Here is a 21,787-nt window from a genome sequence, read left to right as displayed (position 1 = left end):
TGAGGAATGGCATATCTGTAGCTCAAAAGTGAATTAAGTTCATTGACCAAATTAATATTGTTAAACCAAAGGACAGAGGGTGGTGCGTGCCTGGGACGCGTTGCCAGGGGAGGTTGTGGAAGCAGATACATTAATGGCGTTTAAAAGGCATCTCGGCAAATACAGGGATAGGATGGGTATAGAGGGATACGGCACTAGGAAGTGCTGATGGTTTTGGTCAAGGGTGGTATCATGACCGGTACAGGCTTGGAGGGCCGAAGGGCCTGCTCCTGTGCTGTATTGTTCTTTGACAGAATGATTGCGACAGAGGTTCGGGGTTAGGTGTCAGAGAAGATTTTTTTTTTCTTGAATCATGCCTACTGGTACAAGGTAGAACTGCCAGAACATTTGGGAGCATGGCTCAGATAGCATAAGCTGAGTGGATCATGAGGGTTTGTGACAAAAATATAGTAGTAATATTACGATAGCACAGTGGTTAGCACTGTTACTTCACAGCACCAAGGACCCGGGTTCAATTCCCGGCTTGCATCACTGCTGTGCGGAGTCTGCAGGTTCTCCCCGTGTCTGCGTGGGTTTCCTCCGGGTGATCCGGTTTCCCCCCACAAGTCCCGAAAGACATGCCTGTCAGGTGAATTAGATATTCTGAATTCTCCCTCGGTGTATCCGAACAGGCCCCAGAGTGTGGCGACTAGGGGATTTTCACAGTAACTTGATTGCAGCGTTAATGTAAGCCTACTTGTGAGGGGCTGGTTTAGCACAGGGCTAAATAGCTGGCTTTGAAAGCAGACCAAGGCAGGCCAGCAGCACGGTTCAATTCCCGTACCAGCCTCCCCGAACAGGCGCCGGAATGTGGCGACCAGGGGCTTTTCACAATAACTTCATTTGAAACCTACTCGTGACAATAAGCGATTTTCATTTCATTTCAAATAATTCAAGGACAAGAGTTCCAGAGCCAAGCATTACCAGGATTACCAGCGCAGCATCCATGTTAAAATCTATACTCTGGAGGAAAAAAATAACCTCAAGCAAATACCACACCTCCGTACTCATCTATTGACTCTTAATATTTCAGCAGGTTGCTTTAGGTTTTTTATTATCCATTACTTTATCAGAGTTACAAAGCTGTATTTCCTGTTCTCTTGCTTCAGCCGTTAGGGACAGCACCACAGCTGGCTTGGTTGGGACTAATTAACTTCGGCCCATAAGAGCATGGTGCACATTGATATGTTGGGACAACCGACTTGAAATTGATAATTAACAATCAACCTTTTCTTCACTTCTACTGCCCTTCCTTTACAAACTCAATCATTGCTTGCCATTTTTCAATTACATCACTAATTTACTCCACCTCGTTATTCACTTCCAACAACTAAACATGGTACTACGTGCACATTTCTAGTGAGAGGCTGCAAGCCAAAGCAAACCCCTCTCAGATGCGGTATAAATTACAGCCCTCCTCTTATGTGATTCACGCTTACTTTGCGACAAATCGTAGATGCTCCAAAATCTAAACTGACTTGACCATTGAGCCACAACCCAAGCAGCAATGAAGCAGAGTGGGATGAAGAGTACAGGAAAAATAATAGGCAGAATAACATGAAGCAAACATGGTCAAGGGACTGAAAAATAACAGGAATTCAAAAGCGATTATGACAATGGGATAGGAACAGGGAGAAAGGAAGATATAATAGGTTGCAGCTTTTCATTCACACATAATCATAATTATATTAAGGAAAAGGGTTAACCTTTCACACTGAAGTAAATAGCAAAGGGAAGTCTGAGTGGTTCATAAGACATGTATTCAGTATGACAGCAGTATTTACACAGGGCCTGTTGCACATCTCAGGGTCCTCACTCCTTCCTGTCAGCTGACCTGTTTACTCGTGCTGGTTTCACAGAATTTACAGTGCAGAAGGAGGCCATTCGCCCATCGAGTGTGCACCAGCTCTTGGAAAGAGCACCCTACCCAAGGTCAACACCTCCACCCTATCCCCGTAACCCAGTAACCCCACCCAACACTAAGGGCAATTTTGGACACGAAGGGCAATTTATCATGGCCAATCCACCTAACCTGCACATCTTTGGACTGTGGGAGGAAACGGAGCACCCGGAGGAAACCCACGCACACACGGGGAGGACGTGCAGACTCCGCACAGACAGTGACCCAAGCCGGAATCGAACCTGGGACCCTGGAGCTGTGAAGCAATTGTGCTATCCACAAGGCGACCGTGCTGCCCCCTGGGTTAACTCAGCCCAATCAGCACTAGGGAACTATCATCCCCAGCTCGATGAGTCCCATGCAGGGTTATAACACCCACTCTCCTGATGAACCAGCACACTCAGCTCAAAGATAAATCATGATTTATCACAGCTCAAGGCGAACATTTAAGCTCTCACTTCTACAGCTAGGACACTTCGTAAATCCCTGTTAAAAAACATATCAAAGATTTTAAAATTCCAAACCCACTTTGTATTTTATTCCAGGAGGGTGAATGCGCACAATCCTACTGGGAACGTTTTACTCAATGAGGTACCCGAAAATGGAAAAAGAGACATCTAATATTGATTTAAAATATCAGCAGATCATTTCAATTAGAACAAAGGCCAGCATATGTTTGACAGTAAAACTGGAATTTTCATCTTGTAGCTTTCAGCAATGAAATTTTGAGCACTGAAATTTCAAAGAATTAGCACAGTCTAAGGATCAATACTATGAATGCCAAGCATTTACCCGAAGATGTGACACAGGTTTTTTTGTGAATACTAATCCCATTAATCCATTAATATAGCCTTTCCACCAAGTCTTGTATTGATCACGTATAGAATGAACACACTCGTGTTGTAGGTGAAAGGGATCCCGTTACTAGAGGTCAACCTGCCAATAGCCTCAAGTGTAATTTGCCTTCGCTCCGATCCGTCATGGATGCTCTTTCTTCCCTCCCAACCTCCCACATTTCCAACTGGAATTATTTCTCCTGGCAGGAGTCAATCCCCAGGTAAATTTAAAATTCGATTGATATAAAGTAGCCAGGGACAGCTAGGGTCACGTACTTACTATTCGGAGTACTGAGGCTCGGGTCCCCTCCTCTTTTCACATCCCTGCCAGAATTTAAAGAAAAATAGGCCATTTACAATCTGGATGGGGAATTAACTTTAAACTGCTCACAAGAATTAAAGTTTACTGGTGGGTAAAGATGGGTAATATGAAGATCCAAAGACCTGAGCATCCCGGGTTCACTCCCTGGTCTGTCAGAAGTTAGTTAATTTCAACTGGGGAAGTTGAATACTCGTGCGTTGCATTACCCTCGAGTTAGAGGAGCTCAAAAAGAACACCGACAAGGTTTCCAATTTAGATAGCTAGCCATTAAACCGCTGCCACAAAGTCTGAATGTCAACCTCAGGTAGTATTAGTCGTGATGTGCTCACTATCTAATCAAAGGAGACCATGGCCTCTTTAAGTGTCATTTGTGGGGGGTTTTGCTTGGGGGGGGGGGGGGGGGTCTACCCGGTTCTGTTGGCGAGCTGCCCACCACTATCTAATCATGAGCTGGTTTAGCACAGGGCTAAATCGCTGGCTTTTAAAGCAGACCAGGCAGGCCAGCAGCGTGGTTCAATTCCCGTACCAGCCTCCCCGAACAGGCGCCGCAATGTGGAGACCATCGGCTTTTCACAATAACTTCATTTGAAGCCTACTTGTGACCATAAGCGATTTTCATTTCATTTTCATCACACAGTCACTTTTCTGGGCTCGAGGGAACTTCTCCCTGGGCTATCCCACACTTGAATTATTTTCGTCACTGGGGAGCTGGACTCACTGGTCAGACCGGCTCATCATTTTGAAAGGGTGCCCCAATTTCTAAGTGGGCTTGTAGGTCTCCCGCTCATGGGTAATGTCACCCCCACACACATGGGCATTGCCCCACACCCCCTAAGTGATAACACCCTGCTATGGGGTTGCTGAGGGCCCCTTTGTCAAGCCTCCATCCACCCTCACTTCCAGGATCCCCACCCTTCACCCCGCTCCAAACCTTCGAGGCGTACAGGTCCTTAGGTCACTGAAAGGGGCAACACAGGTGGAGAAGGTAGTCAACAAGGCATACGGCATGCTTGCCTTTATTGGCCGGGGCATTGAGTATAAGAATTGGCAAGTCATGTTGCAGCTGTATAGAACCTTAGTTAGGCCACACTTGGAGTATAGTGTTCAATTCTGGTCGCCACACTACCAGAAGGATGTGGAGGCTTTAGAGAGGGTGCAGAAGAGATTTACCAGGATGTTGCCTAGTATGGAGGGCATTAGCTATGAGGAGAGGTTGAATAAACTCGGTTTGTTCTCACTGGAACGACGGAGGTTGAGGGGCGACCTGATAGAGGTGTACAAAATTATGAGGGGCATAGACAGAGTGGATAGTCAGAGGCTTTTTCCCAATGCAGAGGGGTCAATTACTAGGGGACATAGGTTTAAGGTGCGAGAGGCAAGGTTTAGAGGAGATGTACGAGGCAAGTTTTTTTTAATACTCGCTGCCGGAGGAGGTGGTGGAAGCAGGGACGATAGTGACATTTAAGGGGCATCTTGACAAATACATGAATAGGATGGGAATTGAGGGATACGGTCCCAGGAAGTGTAGAAGACTTTAGTTTAGACGGGCAGCATGGTCGGCGCAGGCTTGGAGGGCCGAAGGGCTTGTTCCTGTGCTGTACTTTTCTTTGTTCTCTGAGGCCCCTTCATACCCACTCTACACCCCACCCCCCACCCTTCTTACCACACCCTCCACCTTCATACCCCACCTCCACCCTCATCTCATGAGCATTGCCCCCTCACGCGCTGACCATCGGCAGTGCCATCATGGCAGTGCACCTGCCGGTTTTGCAATGTCACCCAGGCACCTCAGCAGTTCAATGGTGGCAAGGTGCCAGTCCAGGCAGTGCCACATTGCCTGAGTTCTGGGGAGAGCCAAGGGGCCACCTTGCCCTATCCGTGACCACCCAGGGGCCTCGATGGCCCGAGAGATCACCCCCTTCCCACCCCGGGTGCTGTTCCGCCTTGTCCATGTTTGCGTGGGACCATTACTGAACAGCACCCAGCTCGAAGCTCCTCTGGGAGCCCGGTAGATCGTAGGTAATCACGCATCCTTAGACATGCGTGGCTTGGTCCCGCCCATTGTAGGTGGGATTCTGACTGCGTGGTGGGATCTGGTTAGATCCCACAAGGGATACTGGCCGTCAGGAAGCCCGTGTGAGGCCTCTCCCGGGAACTACCGGCTGAGTCATTGCCCGCTCGGCGCAAAGTGACCAGTAGATCACGCACCATATGTTATTATATGAGCAATTGGAGAACTCTGCCCAATTCTAGTTCCTTCAGATGGTGGCTGATATGGTGACCTTGGAAAAGGTTAAGAGGAGAGATACAAGAGAGATTCCCAGCTTAAAGAGCCTTAATTATTCAGACAGGCATAAAGAGCTGGGTCTATAGACTTTACAGCATCACCAACGTAAGAGAGTATCTGATGGGGGAGTGCGAGATAAAGAAAAGATTGCATTGTATGCCTATGATAAAGCTATTTCAGTTTGACAGGTTGGGGAGTACCAAGGATGTGCATTCAAACAATACAAATATAGAAACAGAATAGATGGGAATAGATGTCCCAGAGAGGGAGCTGTCCCAGTTTTTGCCTGAGACAGAGAATGCATCAGCTAGAAAGTCCCCAAGAGATTACATGATGGCAGAAAGAAGGCTTTGCCAAAGCAAGTGTCTAGTCATGATGTTTTAGGCATCTTGTGTGGAACAGCTGGCCCTACCCTGTCCATTACTTCCAGATGTTGGGTGTCATTTATCCACTTGGAACGGTACTGCAGGGCGTTTGTGCAACCAGTCACCAGCAAACGTCACTACCTTTGGGGAAAAACATGACAAACGCTCTCCAAAAACAATAATCCTTTGTTTATAGTAAAATTATTTATTTTGGGGCAAAACCATAATCTGAGAAAGGACCTCTGCCCGTGGCCTTTTGTGTTACTGATGGCAATTGAAAGATACAAGAAAGAATTCTAACCCAATTATTTTTCTTGTGTTCAGACAAATGCTCAGTTCAACTTCAACGCCCCCAAGTACTTAGCACAGGCTTAAGCAGACAACAAAGAAAACAAAGTACTTGCACAGTTGCAACAATTCGACATTTGTGTTTTAAAAGTAGGAGTCACTCATTTTTCTGTAATAGAATAACTGGAAAAGATTTTGTTTGTTGCTCTTTTGTTTTTCCCTCCTCCCTTTCATTCAATTCAAATGGGGAATTACAAGGTGAACGCAAATTCCTATCAAGCCATGGTACGAGTGGTTTTACCAATTCAAACACAAAAGGAAAATCTGACTGATCTGGACATAAAAAACAAAGAACAATCCAGCATAGAACAGGCCCTTCAGCCCTCCAAGCCTGTACTGGTCATGATACCACTCTTGGCCAAAACCCTCAGTACTTCCTAGTGCCGTATCCCTCTATACCCATCCTATCCATGTATTTGGCCAAATGCCTTTTGAACGCCGTTAATATATCTGCTTCCACAATCTCCCCTGGCAGCGCACGTTCCAGGCACTCACCACCCTCGGTGTAAAAAAAACTTGCCTTGCACATCTCCTCTAAACTTTGTCCCAGGGACCTTAAACCTATGCCTCCTAGTGACTGACGCCCCCACCCTGGGAAAGAGTGCCTGCCATCCACTCTATTCATGCCTCTCAATCTTGTAGACCTCAGGCCGTCCCTCAACCTCCGTCTTTCTAATAACTATGACCTAAAATGAGACTTAGTATTGCGTAAATCCAAGTATTTTGGAGCAAAACCATAATCTTGAAAGGACCTCTGCCCTTGGCTTTGTGCTACTGATGGCATTGAAAGATATAAGAAAGAACCCTAACCAAACTATTTTTCTTGTGTTCAGACACAAGAGCTGCATCATGCTCCCGGAAAATGCTCAGTTCAACTGTTCAGTTCAAGGGATCAGGGGTTATGGGGAGAAGGCAGGAGAATGGGGATGAGAAAATATCAGCCATGATTGAATGGCGGAGCAGACTCGGTTGACTAAGTGGCCGAATTCTGCTCCTATGTCTGATGGTCCAAGTATTGGGAGAACAAACTGGGGGGAAGCAGTGGGTTGCTTGTGACTGATGGGTTTTGGTGCCTCTTACAAACTACATTCTGAGCATACCGCATGCACATCAAGCGTGTCCACACTGAGATCGTAGGCTGTGAGGTTCATGCTCTCAAAGACATCCTTCAGAGTCTGTCCTTTTCCGTTTTCCGTGCGAATAATTTCATCTGGGTTCTTCTTCATTGAACGCTTGATAAAACGAAGCAGATGTTTCTGGTTCATGCAGGATGATGCGTGAATGTGGGTATCAACCTGTTAGTTAAGGGAACAGGTTACAAACATAAACCAAGAGAAACCCTCATCTATTGCACTGTTTTAAAATCTAGCCGCTTAGAGCAGGCATTTGAATGACAGAGTAAACAGGAGTCTAGCATATGCTAAATTTAACTACAGTAGCTGGAATAAAACACGCTGATGTATTTACTGGCACTGTGGAGAATATCGTGATCTTCTTTTCCACTAGTTATCTTGGAATAAGTGGATCCTGTTTATGTACTGCTACCGTCCACACTTTTCTATAAAGATGTTCAAATTAAATTAAACAAATCAGATTTAATAAAAAGAAAGCAATTCATACGTTGACAAACTCAATTTTGAAGATATTCTCCCCCTCTGTTCTGCACAGATTTTATAATGCACATCAGAAACCATGCAGTTAGTCTCCTGAAATGAACTGGATATACTTTGAGATTGACGGCTGCATTGAAATACTGGATCAGGTACAAGGAAAACAGAGGCATAAGGAGACTATGTTTCAATCCTATACTCATTTTTGCGATCTGCAGAAATTTCTAATTAAAATGGCTTGGACATGAGAAATTTAAAACGTAATTTTCATTGCTCTGAAATGTTGTGTTCCCCATACCCAAGGTCTCATTAGTCTTAAATTGGTGCACGGCAGATATTAGGGTTTTTCCAATTATGTAGGAACAACAGTTTTAGTGCTCCTATATTTAGAACTCTGATGCATCTCTCAAGCTCCAGTCATCGTCCAGCTGGCATTCTGCCTCTCTCCATGAACAGAGGCATTTTGCTGACCAACATTGCCAAAATTATAAAAGTGTGCATCAAAAATAAAAAAATAAAACATTGGGTGGTGGGGGAGGGAAAGGCGGCAATTAACAGCTACTTCAAAATATTTGGATGGCACCGCAGACTAGCCCTATCCTAACCCAAGTATCGTTACCCCCGGGTTTAAATCCAGTGCACACAGAAGGAATCAAAGTTTATGTCAGCTCACTATGTTGGCGTAGTGGTAGTAGCAGGGGTCCAGGCTAACGCTCAGTGGACATGGGTTCCACCATGGTAGCTGGTCAAATTTAAATTTAATTACCGGTAATAAATCTGGAATTGAATGCCAATTGAAACTACCATGGATTTTGTAAAAACCCATCGGGTTCACTAATGCCCTTTAGGGAAGAAAATCTGCTGTCCTTAACCTGGTCTGGCCTACATGTGATTCTAGACCAACAGCAATCTGCTCTCTGGGCGATTGTAGATGGGCAACATCTCAAGAAAGAGTAAAGAAGAAAAAAAAATTTTTAAGCAACCTATATGAAAGAGATAAAGACAGAGCTTCAATTCTCAACGAGTGTGGGCTTCCAATATAAACAGAACGCTATGTGATGAATGTAGGAATTTCAGATACATTGTATTGTATGTAGTGGTGCAGTAAGGGTTAAAAGCCCGGGTTAGTGCGTGTGTGACTGCTGCAGTCATGTTTTTAAAAATTCTGGTTTGAAAGACAGCAGGCTTTTTAAAGATAGGGGTGCAATTAAAGCATTTTAAAAGCTGGGCTCAAGGAATTTTGTTTACATAATGAGGGCTCCCTAGGGAGTAGATAATTAGAGACATTATGTTTAGCTTAGTAAGATGATGTAGTTAATGGGAGGAGCCAGGGGCTGAAGCAGTCAGGTGTTGAGTTTTCAATATCAAATTTCAGTTTTAGATTGGGATGTGAACCAAGAGCAGTTTCTCTCAAGACAGTGAGTTAAAGATTTGCCTGCGAACGGGACAAGAGCAGTTTCTCAAAAGCTGGCAGGTTAAACAGTTGGAGGCAGGCAAGAATCTGCAAGCTGGTTCCTGAAGGATATCTCTTTCTCAAAACAGTACCCAGACAGCTCCAATAAGTTTTCTTGAGTTGACTAACTGTATTTAAAAGTGGATTTTGACCCGAGGTGGGGTTTTGCTTGAGTGGAGATAAATGATAGTAGTTAGGATTTAGCGTTTCATTGTTAAGCACTGTTCAACTGGCAATTGTAAACTATTTTCTTTATGATGTTAAAGTTTCATAGAATTTACAGTGCATAAGGAGGCCATTTGGCCCATCAAAACTGTGCACCCCACCCAATCTCACACTTCCACCTATCCCCGAAACCCAGCAACCCCACATTACATTTTTAACACTAAGGACAATTTTCATAGCCAATCCACCTAACCTGCACATCTTTGGACTGTGGGAGGAAACCGGAGCACCCGGAGGAAACCCACGCAGACATGGGGAGAATGTGCAGACTGACTCCCCACAGATAGTGACCCAAGACGGGAATCAAACCTGGGACCCTGGAGCTGTGAAGCAGCAGTGAAGCAACTGTGCTATCCACTGTGCTACCGTGCTGCCCTAGTTAAAGTTAATGATACTATAGTAGTAAGAAAGTTTTTTTAATATACCATATCCTTAATTGTGCACGGAATCACTCCTGGAGCGAAGTATCCTTTATGGGGGTTTCGGTCTGGTATCCTAGCAACTGTTAGGGAATCTGGGGCGAGATTCTCCAATCCCCCGCTGGGTCGGAGAATCGCCAGGGGCTGGCGTGAATCCCGCCACCGCCGGTTGCCGAATTCTCCGGCACCGGATATTCGGCGGGGGCGGGAATCGCGCCGCGCCGGTTGGCGGTCCCCCGTCCCCCCCGCGATTCTCCGGCCCGAATGGGCCGAAGTCCCGCCGCTAAAATGCCTGTCCCGTAGATTAAACCACCTACCTTACCGGCGGGACAAGGTGGCGCGGGCGGGCTCCGGGGTCCTGGGGGGGGGGGGGGGGGCGCGGGGCGATCTGGCCCCGGGGGGTGCCCCCACGGTGGCCTGGCCCGCGATCGGGGCCCACCGATCCGCGGGCGGGCCTGTGCTGTGGGGGCACTCTTTCCCTTCCGCCTCCGCCACGGTCTCCACCATGGCGGAGGCAGAAGAGACTCCCTCCACTGCGCATCCGCGGGAATGCAGTGAGCGGCCGCTAATGCTCCCGCGCATGCGCCGCCCGGAGATGTCATTTCCGCGTTAGCTGGCGGGGCACCAAAGGCCTTTTCCGCCAGCTGGCGGGTCGGAAATTCGTCCGGCGCCGGCCTAGCCCCTTAAGGTTGGGGCTCGGCCCCCAAAGATGCGGAGCATTCCGCACCTTTGGGGCGGCGCGATGCCCGACTGATTTTCGCCGTTTTGGGCGCCAGTCGGCGGACATCGCGCCGATACCGGAGAATTTCGCCCCTGGTCCGGGATTGTAATAACTAATTAGGTACTATTTGGTCATTTCCTTTTAAGGAAGGAAATCTGTTGTTTTTAACCAAATCTGGCCAATATGTGACTCAAGACCACAGCAATGCGATTGACTCTTAACTGCCCACTGAAATGGCCTAGCCTGCAGTTCTATTCAAGACGTTAGGCCACCATCATTTAAGGGCAATAAATGCGACACCCATGTGAATTAATTTTATCAAAGACTTATTTCTCTATCCTTCACCATCACATCCACCCCCCAGTGTTTTTAAATGTTGGTACTGGGTTTTATCATATCTTTTATCCTACAGACTGCCAGTTTGGGATACTGTTGGTCCACAAAGTGCCTCTGACCATGGAGGAAGGCACTATGTCAGTTGATCGATGACCTAAATCTTTGTAGATGTACTTGAGCTCTGAATGTAAAAGCAATAAAACAGTTTTTCCTACATTGCAGGAAAGAAACGGAATCTTTGAAAGATTACCAAATTAAGTTATGAGCTCTTGGGATGGAATCATAGAATCCCTACAGTACAGAAGGTGGCCGGGCGGCACGGTGGTTAGCACTGCTGCCTCACGGCGCCGAGGACCCGGGTTCGATCCCGGCCCTGGGTCACTGTCCGTGTGGAGTTTGCACATTCTCCCTGTGCCTGCGAGGGTCTCACCCCCACAACCCAAACATGTGCAAGGTAGGTGTATTGGCCGCGCTAAATTGACGCTTAATTGGAAAAAAAGGAATTAGGCACCCCTAAGTTTATTTTCAAAAGTACAGAAGGAGGCCCATTGAGTCTGCACTGACCCTCTGAAAGAACACTCTACCTGGGCCCACCAGCCTACCATATCCCCACAACGCCACCTTATCTTTGGACACTCTAGGGGAAATTTAGCATGATCAATCCACATCATAGGACTGTGGGAGGAAACCGGAGCTCCCGGAGGAAACCCATGCAGCCACGGGGAGAATGCACCAACTCCACACAAGACACTGACCCACGGTCGGAATCAAACCTGGGTCTCTGACGCGGTGATGTAGCAGTGCTGAGCACTACTCCGCCTACAGGAGGAACATTCCAACATTTCAGAATAATAAAACCTCAGTTGCTTCTCAATTTTTGCATTAGCCAGATTATACTTGATCTAAGAGTGATTTATGCTCCGATTCGATGCCTGAAATATAATGTGTTCCATTTCCCAGAGCAAACTTTCTTGCATCCTACAATATATATTTGAACACTGTGCTACATATTGTCCCGATTTCCACACCGCTTATACAGTGCTGCACAGAACATGTTTTGAGTTGGATAGGGTTAGCTTAGTGATGGTGCATTTAACTGTTGAGTATTCTTCCCCATCAGCATGGAGTTCATGCTTATCAAGTGGTGCTTAGATGAACGAGTTTGTTTCTGTTAAATTCAGTTATTTCTCTTAATAATCAACTTCTGATAATTCACTCACCTTTAGCAATAAAAAGTTACTTATAGTAATTTGTTCCAATTATGAAGTCATATAGCAATATGGAAACTAGCCATGGAAATCAACTTTAGAAAATGGAAATAAAATTGCATTGAATAAAGGTAAGGTAGTATGAAGCCCAATATTGTTCAACTCATTCACAGTAATAAAAGAAAGGCTTGCATTTATATCCTGCTTTTAAATAAATAAATAAATAATCTTTATTGTCACAAGAAGGCTTACAATAACACTGCAATGAAGTTACTGTGAAAAGCCCCTAGTCGCCACATTCCGACGCCTGTTCGGGTACACAGAGGAATTCAGAATTTTCAGCTGGTACGGGAATTGAACCCGTGCTGCTGGCCTTGTTCTGCATCACAAACCAGCTGTCTAGCCCACTGATTTTCACAACTATCTGGAAGTACTTATCGAAGTGTAGTCGCTGTCATAATGTAGTAAATAGGGTAGCACAGTGGTTAGCACTGTTGCTCCACAGCACCAGGGTTCGATTCCCAGCTTGGGTCACTGTCTGTGCGGAGTCTGCACATTCTCCCCGTGTCTGCGTGGGTTTCCTCCGGGTGCTCCGGTTTCCTCCCACAAGTCCCGAAAGACGTGCTGTTAGGTGAATTGGGCATTCTGAATTCTCCCTTCCTGTACCCGAACAGGCACCGGAATTGTGGCGACTGGGGGATTTTCACAGTGACTTCATTGCAGATTGTGATTTAGCGGGGGAATGCAACCAACTGAGCCATGGCTTACTCATGTTATTCTTACCGCTTGTTTGCTGGATGGACTCCTAGCAACAGCGCGTTAATTTAAACTACACTGGTGTCAATGATATCTGCACCACTTACAAACATCCCCGCAAGCTGCAAACATCAATAAGTATAGTTTAGAAGAGATTTTTAATCGTAACAAAAACCTCTCATAGAGAAATAACCCTGGATGCGGGTTTTCAGTAAACTGCTTGCAGCACACGACAAGCATTGAGCAAAGCCTGATTGCCATGAGAAGCTACCAATGTCACATCCAGTTTATTTCCCAAATAAATTGTTATAGTGGTGGTAAAATAAACCAAGTGGGGAGTAAGAAATACTGGAGCACAGTAGATTAAATATACAAGAGCGAAAGTAAAAAGCAAGTTCTCGGTTTCCCTACTTTGCGAATATTGTAGAAGTCTCGATGTGGTACTTTCTTCTGAGCCACCAGCTCCTTCATTTCGTTCAGTAAAACATGCATCTGGAACTTAGAACACAGATACTGCAGCCGTCGATAGCAGAAGGATTTCCTGTTGGGACAAAAAGGAAAATAGTTCTGCTAACTGCTCATCTACTCACATAATCTACAAGAACAAAATCAGTTCTATTAAAGTAAGGTATTTGAAATATTTGGTTTTGATTGTAAGCTTTTCATTAAAATAAAATTGTAGATTTCCAGTTGTGGCTATGCGGAGCTAAGTCGCACATTTGGCGGCTCCCGCAAAAAATTGACTTTTGGGCTCTTTTCAGGGCCCCCAACGGCATTTTTCCGACGTTTCCCGGTGTGGGAAGGAGATTACAATAGTTCCCCGACAGTATATGGCTTTTACCAGGAGCGGGGCGACTAAAAAAGTGGTGGTGGACCCGAAGAAGGTGCGAGGGAAGAAGAGCAAGATGGCGGCGGGCGGGGACCAGGCAGCGTGGATGCAGTGGGCGCAGGAGCAGCAGGAGGTTATCCAGCGCTGCTTCAGGGAGCTCAAAACGGACCTGCTGGAGCCGATGAAGGCCTCTATTAAGCTGCTGGAGACCCAGAGGGTGGCGATCCATGAGGTCCGACAAAAGATCTCAGATAATGTGGATGAGATCTTGGGCCTAGCGATAAAGGTGGAGGCGCACGAGGCGCTCCACAAGAAATGGCAGGAGCGGTTCGAGGAGATGGAGAATCGGTCGAGGCGGAAGAATCTGCGGATTCTGGGCCTCTCGGAGGGGCCGGACGTGGGGGCCTTTGTGGTCACCATGTTGAACTCGCTGAAGGGAGCGGGGTCCTTCCAGGGGCCCCTGGAGCTGGAAGGGACCCATAGAGTGCTGGCGAGGAGGCCCAAGTCTGAAGAGCCTCCGCGGGCGGTGCTGGTGTAGTTTCATCGGTTCGCTTATCGGGAGTGCGTGCTCAGGTGGGCCAAGAAGGAGAGGAGCAGCAGGTGGGAGAACGTGGAGGTTCGAATATACCAGGGCTGGATACAATCGAGCGAAAGCGGTGCTGCACAGGAAGGGGGTGAAGTTCGGCATGTTGCAGCCGGCGCGACTGTGGGTCACCTACAAGGACCGGCACCATTATTTTGAGTCTCCGGAGGAGGCGTGGGCCTTTGTTAAGGCCGAGAAGTTGGACACAAATTGTCAGTCGGGAAGGGCGTTTGGGGATTGCGGTTGATATGCTACATTTTGAGGGGGGGGGTCCTTTGCTCTTGTTTCTTTTTGGTTCGGTGAGGGTGGTTAGGGCGGGTTGGGCACTTTTTTGGTTGGGTCTGTCGGGGGGGCTCTTGGAGGGGGGTAAGGAAATGGAACAGGGGTGGATGGGCGGCAGGGGGGATGGAGCCCCGCGGGGGAGGGGGAGGCCCGAGTCGGGGGTGAGGGGACTGGGCCTGTAAAAGAGAGTGTCGAGACGGGGCCTGTCGCCGTGGGGAATGGGCCGGGCGTGGGGTGCGGGCACGTGGCTGGCCGAGGAGGGGTTATGGCTAGTCGGCGGGGGAGGGGGGCGGGTAGCCCCCTGATCCGGCTGATAACCTGGAACGTAAGGGGACTGAACGGGCCGGTCAAGCGGGCCCGGGTGTTTGCGCACCTGAAGGCGGATGTGGTCATGCTCCAGGAGACACACCTGAAGGTGGCAGACCAGGTAAGATTGAGGAAGGGGTGGGTAGATCAGGTGTTTCATTCGGGGCTGGATGCCAAAAATCGAGGGGTGGCGATCTTGGTGGGAAAGAAGGTGTCGTTCGAGGCGTCGAGCATTGTGGCAGACAATGGCGGTAGGTACGTAATGATAAATGGTAAGCTGCAAGGGGAGAGGGTGGTGCTGGTCAATGTGTACGCCCCGAACTGGGACGATGCGGGTTTTATGTGGCGCATGTTGGGTCGGATCCCAGACTTGGAAATGGGGGGCCTGATAATGGGGGGAGACTTTAACACGGTGTTGGATCCGGCACTGGATCGCTCCAGGTCTAGGACGGGTAGGAAGCCAGCGGCGGCGAGAGTGCTGAGGGGGTTTATGGACCAGATGGGAGGGGTGGACCCTTGGAGATTTGCAAGGCCGGAGGCGAGGGAATTTTCATTCTTCTTGCATGTTATTAAGGCTTATTCCCGGATTGACATTTTAATTATGAGCAGGGCGCTGATAGCGAGAGTAGAGGATACCGAGTACTCGGCGATAGCCATTTCGGATCATGCCCCGCATTGGGTGGACTTAGAGCTGGGGGAGGAGAGGGACCAGCGCCCGTTGTGGCACATGGAGGTGGGGCTGCTGGCGGACGAGGGAGTGAGTGAGCGGGTCCGAGGAAGCATAGAGAGATACCTGGAGGCCAATGATAACGGAGAGGTCTGACTGGTGATAGTATGGGAGGCGCTGAAGGCGGTGGTTAGGGGAGAGCTGATCTCCATTGGGGCCCACAAGGAGAGGAGGGAGCAGAGGGAGAGGAAGAGGCTGGTGGGGGAGATGGTGAGGGTAGACAAGAGATATGCGGAGGTGCCTGAGGAAGGACTGTTGAGGAAGAGGCGCAGCCTCCAGGCCGAATTCGACCTGGTGACCACCAGGAAGGCGGAGGTGCAGTGGAGGAAGGCCGAGGGGGCGATTTATGAGTATGGGGAAAAGGCAAGCCGGATGCTGGCACATCAGCTTCGGAAGCGGGACGCAGCTAGGGAGATCCGGGGAGTTAAGGACAGGGGAGGGAGTGTGGTGCGGGTTGGCATAAATGGGGTCTTCAGGGACTTTTATGAGGAATTGTATTGGTCCGAGCCCCCACTGGAGGAGGGAGGGATGGGCCGCTTTCTGGACCAACTGAGGTTTCCGAAGGTGGAGGAGGGACTGGTGGCAGGATTGGGGGCCCCGATTGGGCTGGAGGAGCTGACCAAAGGGATAGGGGACTGGTGGTGGGATTGGTGGCCCCGATTGGGCTGGAGGAGCTGACCAAAGGGAGAGGAAGCATGCAGGTGGGGAAGGCACCAGGGCCGGACGGTTTCCCGGTCGAATTCTACAAAAAATATATGGACCTGTTGTGCCTGTTGCTAGTTAGGACCTTCAATGAGGCAAGGGAGGGGGGGCTTTGCCCCCGACGATGTCCCGGGCACTGATCTCCTTTATCCTGAAGCGGGACAAGGATCCCCTGCAATGTGGGTCTTACAGGCCGATTTTGTTGCTAAATGTAGATGCCAAGGTGCTGGCGAAGGTCTTAGTCTCGAGGATTGAGGATTGTGTGCCGCAGGTCATCCACGAAGACCAGACGGGGTTCGTGAAGGGGAGGCAGTTGAACGCGAATGTGCGGAGGCTTCTGAACGTTATCATGATGCCGGCGAGGGAGGGGGAGGTGGAGATAGTTCTAGCGATGGACGCTGAGAAAGCCATCGATAGGGTAGAGTTGGGGTACTTGTGGGAGGTGCTGAAGAGGTTTGGGTTTGGGGTGGGGTTTGTCAGGTGGGTTAGACTGTTGTAGGAGGTCCCGATGGCGAGTGTGGCCACGAACAAGAGGAGGTTTGAGTACATTTGGTTGCACCGAGGGATGAGGCAGGGGTCCCCCCTGTTCTTCGCACTGGTGATTGAACCCCTGGCTGTGGTACTGAGGGAGTCGAGGAACTGGAGGGGGTTGGTGCGGGGTGGGGAGGAGCATAGGGTGTCACTCTATGCGGACGACTTGCTGCTATGTGGCGGACCCGGTAGGGGGAATGCCGGAGGTAATGAGGATCCTCAGGGAGTTCGGGGATTTCTCGGGGTACAAGCTCAACATGGGGAAGAGCGAGTTGTTTGTGGTTCACCCAGGGGACCAGGAGAGGGGGATTGGCGAGCTCCCACTAAAAAGGGCGGAGAGGAGCTTCAGGTATTTGGGGGTCCAGGTGGCCAGGAGCTGGGGGGGCCCTGCATAGGCTTAATTTCACAAGGCTGGTGGAGCAAATAGAGGAGGAGTTCAAGAGGTGGGACGCGTTGCTGCTGTCCTTGGCAGGTAGGGTGCAGTCAGTTAAAATGACGGTGCTCCCAAGGTTTTTGTTCCTGTTCCAGTGCCTCCCCGTGTTTATCCCGAAGGCCTTTTTTAGGCGGGTCAACAGGAGCATATTGGGGTTTGTGTGGGCGCGAGGGACTCCGAGGGTGAGAAGGGTGTTCCTGGAGCGGAGTAGAGATAGGGGGGGGGGCTGGCGCTACCCAACCTCTGTGGGTACTACTGGGCCGCCAATGCGACGACGGTGCGCAAGTGGGTGATGGAGGGGGCTGCATGTGGGTACGAGTCTGGGGGCGCTGGCAACGGCGCCGCTGCCGCTCCCTCCAAGGAGGTATACCACGAGCCCGGTAGTGGCGGCTGCCCTCAAAATCTGGGGGCAGTGGAGGCGGCACAGGGGGGGAAGTTGGGGCCTCGGTGTGGACCCCAATACAGGGGAACCACAGGTTTGTCCCAGGGAGAACAGATGGTGGGTTTTCGGGGTGGCACAGGGCAGGGATACGAAGGCTGGGAGACCTGTTTGTGGACGGGAAGTTTGCGAGCCTGGGTGAGCTGGAGGAGAAGTATGGGCTTCCCCGGGGAACATCTTCAGATACTTACAGGTAAGGGCGTTTGCCAGGCGGCAAGTGGTGGAATTCCAACGGCTGCTGCCATGCACAGTACAGGACAGGGTGCTCTCGCAGGGGGGGGGATCTCGGAAACTTACCAGGTGATGCAGGAGGAGGAGGAGGCCTCGGTGGAGGATCTGAAAGGTAAATGGGAGGAGGAGTTGGGAGAGGAGATCGAAGAGGGGAAGTGGGCAGATGCCCTAGGGAGGGTGAATTCTTCCTCTTCATGCGCGAGGCTCAGCCTCATACAGTTTAAGGTGCTGCACAGGGCACACATGACTGGGACAAGGATAAGCCGGTTCTTTGGGGGGGTGAGGACAGGTGTGTTAGGTGTTCAGGGAGCCCAGCAAATCACACCCATATGTCCTGGGCATGCCCAGCGCTGGAGGAATTTTGGAAGGGCGTAGCGAGGACAGTGTCGAGGGTGGTAGGTTCCAGGGTCAAGCAGGGCTGGAGGCTCGCAATATTTGGGGTGGCAGAGGAGCCGGGAGTGCAGGAGGCGAAAGAGGCCGGTATTCTGGTCTTTGCGTCCCTGGTAGCCCGGCGGAGGATGCTTCTTCAGTGGAAGGATGCAAGGCCCCCAAGCGTGGAATCCTGGATCAACGATATGGCGGGGTTTATTAAGTTGGAGAGGATGAAATTCGCCTTAAGAGGGTCGGTACAAGGGTTCTTCAGGCAGTGGCAACCATTCTTAGACTTTCTGGCAGAATGGTAGACAATGGTCAGCAGCAGCAGCAACTCGGGGGGGGGGGGGGGGTCTATCTTATTTTATTTTTGTTTATTTACACTGGGGGATCTGAGGGGGTGTATATATTTGTTATGTTTGTTTTGAGTTAATTCGGGGTGTTAATTTATTATTTATGTACAGGGAGGAAGGCGGCATGGGGGTTGTTTTACTGTGTTTTGCATTTAACCCTGTTGGGTTCCTTTTTCATTTTGTTGTTGATATTCTGTGAAAACCTTAATAAAAATTTTTTTTTTTTTTTTTTAAATTGTAACTTGTACTGGAGGGGTAAAGCCGCTTGATTGTACCTAAAAGAAACAATTATAACAACCACACCTTTTACAATGTTGTCAGCAAAGCAACACAGGTCGACAGAGACAATGGTGACGTACAGCTCGGTGTGGGGGGAGAGCGAGAGAGAGAGAGAGAAAGAGAGAGGTGGTGGTGGTCAAGAGAGGCAACCGGGTGTTGTCAAAAACTCAGATCAATTAATACCACAGCATTCAAATTCATTTGCACTTACACTGGTCCATTGATTATTAACGCCATTAAAACATTCATATCTGCAGTGAACTCTTGAAGATCTGGGCAAGGCAGGTCCAGTTCTGTTGACCTAAATAAACAGATTTCAGATCAGACTCCAGGCGTTTTCATTTTTTAAAAAAAAATACAAATTATTACAAGTTAGGACATAAATATGCAATTCCCTCTAGCTGGTTTAACAGGAATGCTACTGGGGATGGCTGTCATGCAAACTCACCAAACCCTCATTGTGGTTTGATGATCTCAACATGGCAGGACTCTTGCGCCACGATATCCTACCAAGATGACAAATACATGAATAGGATGGAAATAGAGGGATACGGACCCGGAAGTGTAGAAGATTTTAGTTTAGACGGGCAGCATGGTCGGCGCAGGCTTGGAGGGCCAAAGGGCCTGTTCCTGTGCTGTACATTTCTTTGTTCTTATTCTTATGATGTGGAGATTCCGGCATTGGACTGGTGTGAGCACAGTAAGAAGTTTTACAACACCAGGTTAAAGTCCAACAGGTTTGTTTCGATGTCACTAGCTTTCGGAGCGCTGCTCCTTCCTCAGGTGAATGAAGAGGTATACTCCAGAAACATATATATAGACAAATTCAAAGATGCCAGACAATACTTGGAATGTGAACATTAGCAGGTAATTAAGTCTTTACAGATCCAGAGATGGGGTAACCCCAGGTTAAAGAGGTGTGAATTGTGTCAAGCCAGGACAGTTGGTAAGATTTCGCAGGCCAGTTGGTGGGGGATGAATGTAATGCGACATGAATCCCATGTCCCGGTTGAGGCCGCACTCATGTGTGTGGAACTTGGCTATAAGCTTCTGCTCGGCGATTCTGCGTTGTCGCGCGTCCTGAAGGCCGCCTTGGAGAACGCTTACGCGGAGATCAGAGGCTGAATGCCCTTGACTGCTGAAGTGTTCCCCGACTGGAAGGGAACATTCCTGCCTGGTGATTATTCTTTATGACCAATAAAGATACTATTTGTCACTTTGTGCTTAGATCTGTAATTCTCCTATCACTATGATGCTATAACGGAGGGCAGAGCTAAAGGTCGCCATTGATGTGATACCACTATCAACCAGTAAGAGGAACTAGCTTCATGATGTTACAAAGGATCCCTGTGAACAATCTGATCTTGGGATTAAATAAACGATCGACGTTATGCAAATGAAGGAGGAAACCTGTCCTTTTAAAGAATCCAACTGAAATATGCCATACTTGGAACCATCTTGGAGTCTCCAAAATGAGAAGATTGTATACTATGGCTAAATTCAAAATTATCCTCCAGTCCACTATTATACTGATACTTTCACTGGAACTGGGTAATATGCATGCAAGTATAAAATGGCAAAATGTGGATTCTATGCCATTCATTTCCAAGTGTTTACCATTTCAGCTGAACCACAGGTGAGAGAAAGACCTCTTTTCAGCCTTATTTTTTCTGCTTGGCTATAACACAAGAGATAGGAAAGCAGACTACTGGAATACCAATTTAGTGAAGGAGATATGCCGTTTTGGATGATACGATGCATCATTTAATTCCTATTCTTGGTGCCTTGTCGCTGAGGGTTGTTGAGGCATATAAAAGGCAGCAAGTGTTTAAAACATTTCATCTGCTGCACACCTGTTTATTGTCACATATCAGGTCTGCAATCCAAATAAGTAATGGAGCTTTTACACTTGTGAGGTTAAGCAATAACACGGTCTCCACTCAATAGCGATAAGATAACATATTCCTCTTCAGTGTCTTTCCCATTTTAATGTATCAATTGGATTTTTCCAAAATGAGACTGTTTCAGTCCAGCAACATTACCACGATACTACCCTACATCATGATAAAAAGGGATGCAAACTCCAAATTAAAAATTTGTAAGTGCCACAATCCAATGAAACATGAAAAAATACTCGAAAAGCATTCCACTTTCTTGGAGCGATTTGGGCCGGCACAATGGTTAGCACAGTTGCAGGTCCCGGCTTGGATCACTGCCTGTGCAGGGTCTGCACGTTCTCCCAGTGTCTGTGTGGGTTTCCTCCGGGTGCTCCGGTTTTCTCCCCCAGTCCAAACATGTGGTTAGGTGGATTGGCCAAGATAAATTGCTGCTTAGGGTGGGGTTACAGGGCGTGATATTGGGCCTAGGTAGGGTGGTCTTTCAAAGTGTTGATGTAGACTCGATGGGCCGATTGGCCTCTCCTGCACTGTGAGGATTCTACAAAATATAATATTTCTGTTTCTAAACATGGGCAATGAAAGTTCTGGTCTTGGATGTCACTGGTGATGGTGTATTACAGTCCGCTGTTGCTGGAGCAACAGGCACTTTTACATGCATGGTACAGTCTGGAGCTAGGTTAAAGCTCCAACATTCTTTTCATCACATGGCTGACCAGGAATCTCTGCCACTCTTACCACCTGCCATTGGTGTTGGAAGGATTTGCAGGTTGATAATCTGTTTGGCTGCATTATTCCTTGGCCATCAAGCCCTGCAGTGGGACTTGAACCCAGAGCTCCTGACTTAGCAGCACAAGACCTCCCTAGATATCATTCAGGGCATATTAATACCTGAAAACATTAGCACTGACCAGGCAGCTGAAAACTATCCTAGGCATTCAGTATTTACAAAGATTGAAATGACAACAACGGTGCTCTTAATATAATTAAATGCCCCAAG

At 48.4% G+C, this 21,787-nt stretch overlaps 1 protein-coding gene across 3 annotated transcripts in view; it reads right to left on the bottom strand.

Annotated features, from left to right (window-relative positions):
* LOC140393710 (AMP deaminase 2-like) overlaps nucleotides 1–21,787 on the bottom strand; it is a 190,094-nt gene that overhangs the window by 35,483 nt on the left and 132,824 nt on the right. For all 3 annotated transcript variants that reach the window (XM_072480020.1, XM_072480019.1, XM_072480021.1), the window contains exons 8-10: nucleotides 19,104–19,193; nucleotides 13,237–13,366; nucleotides 7,198–7,392 (exon numbers count right to left, since the gene is read on the bottom strand). In XM_072480020.1, the coding sequence (XP_072336121.1) occupies nucleotides 7,198–7,392; nucleotides 13,237–13,366; nucleotides 19,104–19,193 (415 nt within the window). The remainder of the gene's footprint in view (nucleotides 1–7,197; nucleotides 7,393–13,236; nucleotides 13,367–19,103; nucleotides 19,194–21,787) is intronic.

Source organism: Scyliorhinus torazame, chromosome 17, assembly GCF_047496885.1.
Source record: "Scyliorhinus torazame isolate Kashiwa2021f chromosome 17, sScyTor2.1, whole genome shotgun sequence".
Classification (NCBI taxonomy): domain Eukaryota; kingdom Metazoa; phylum Chordata; class Chondrichthyes; order Carcharhiniformes; family Scyliorhinidae; genus Scyliorhinus; species Scyliorhinus torazame.
The sequence above is the reverse complement of the archived record's forward strand: the minus strand, read 5'-3'. Positions and strand labels throughout refer to the sequence as shown.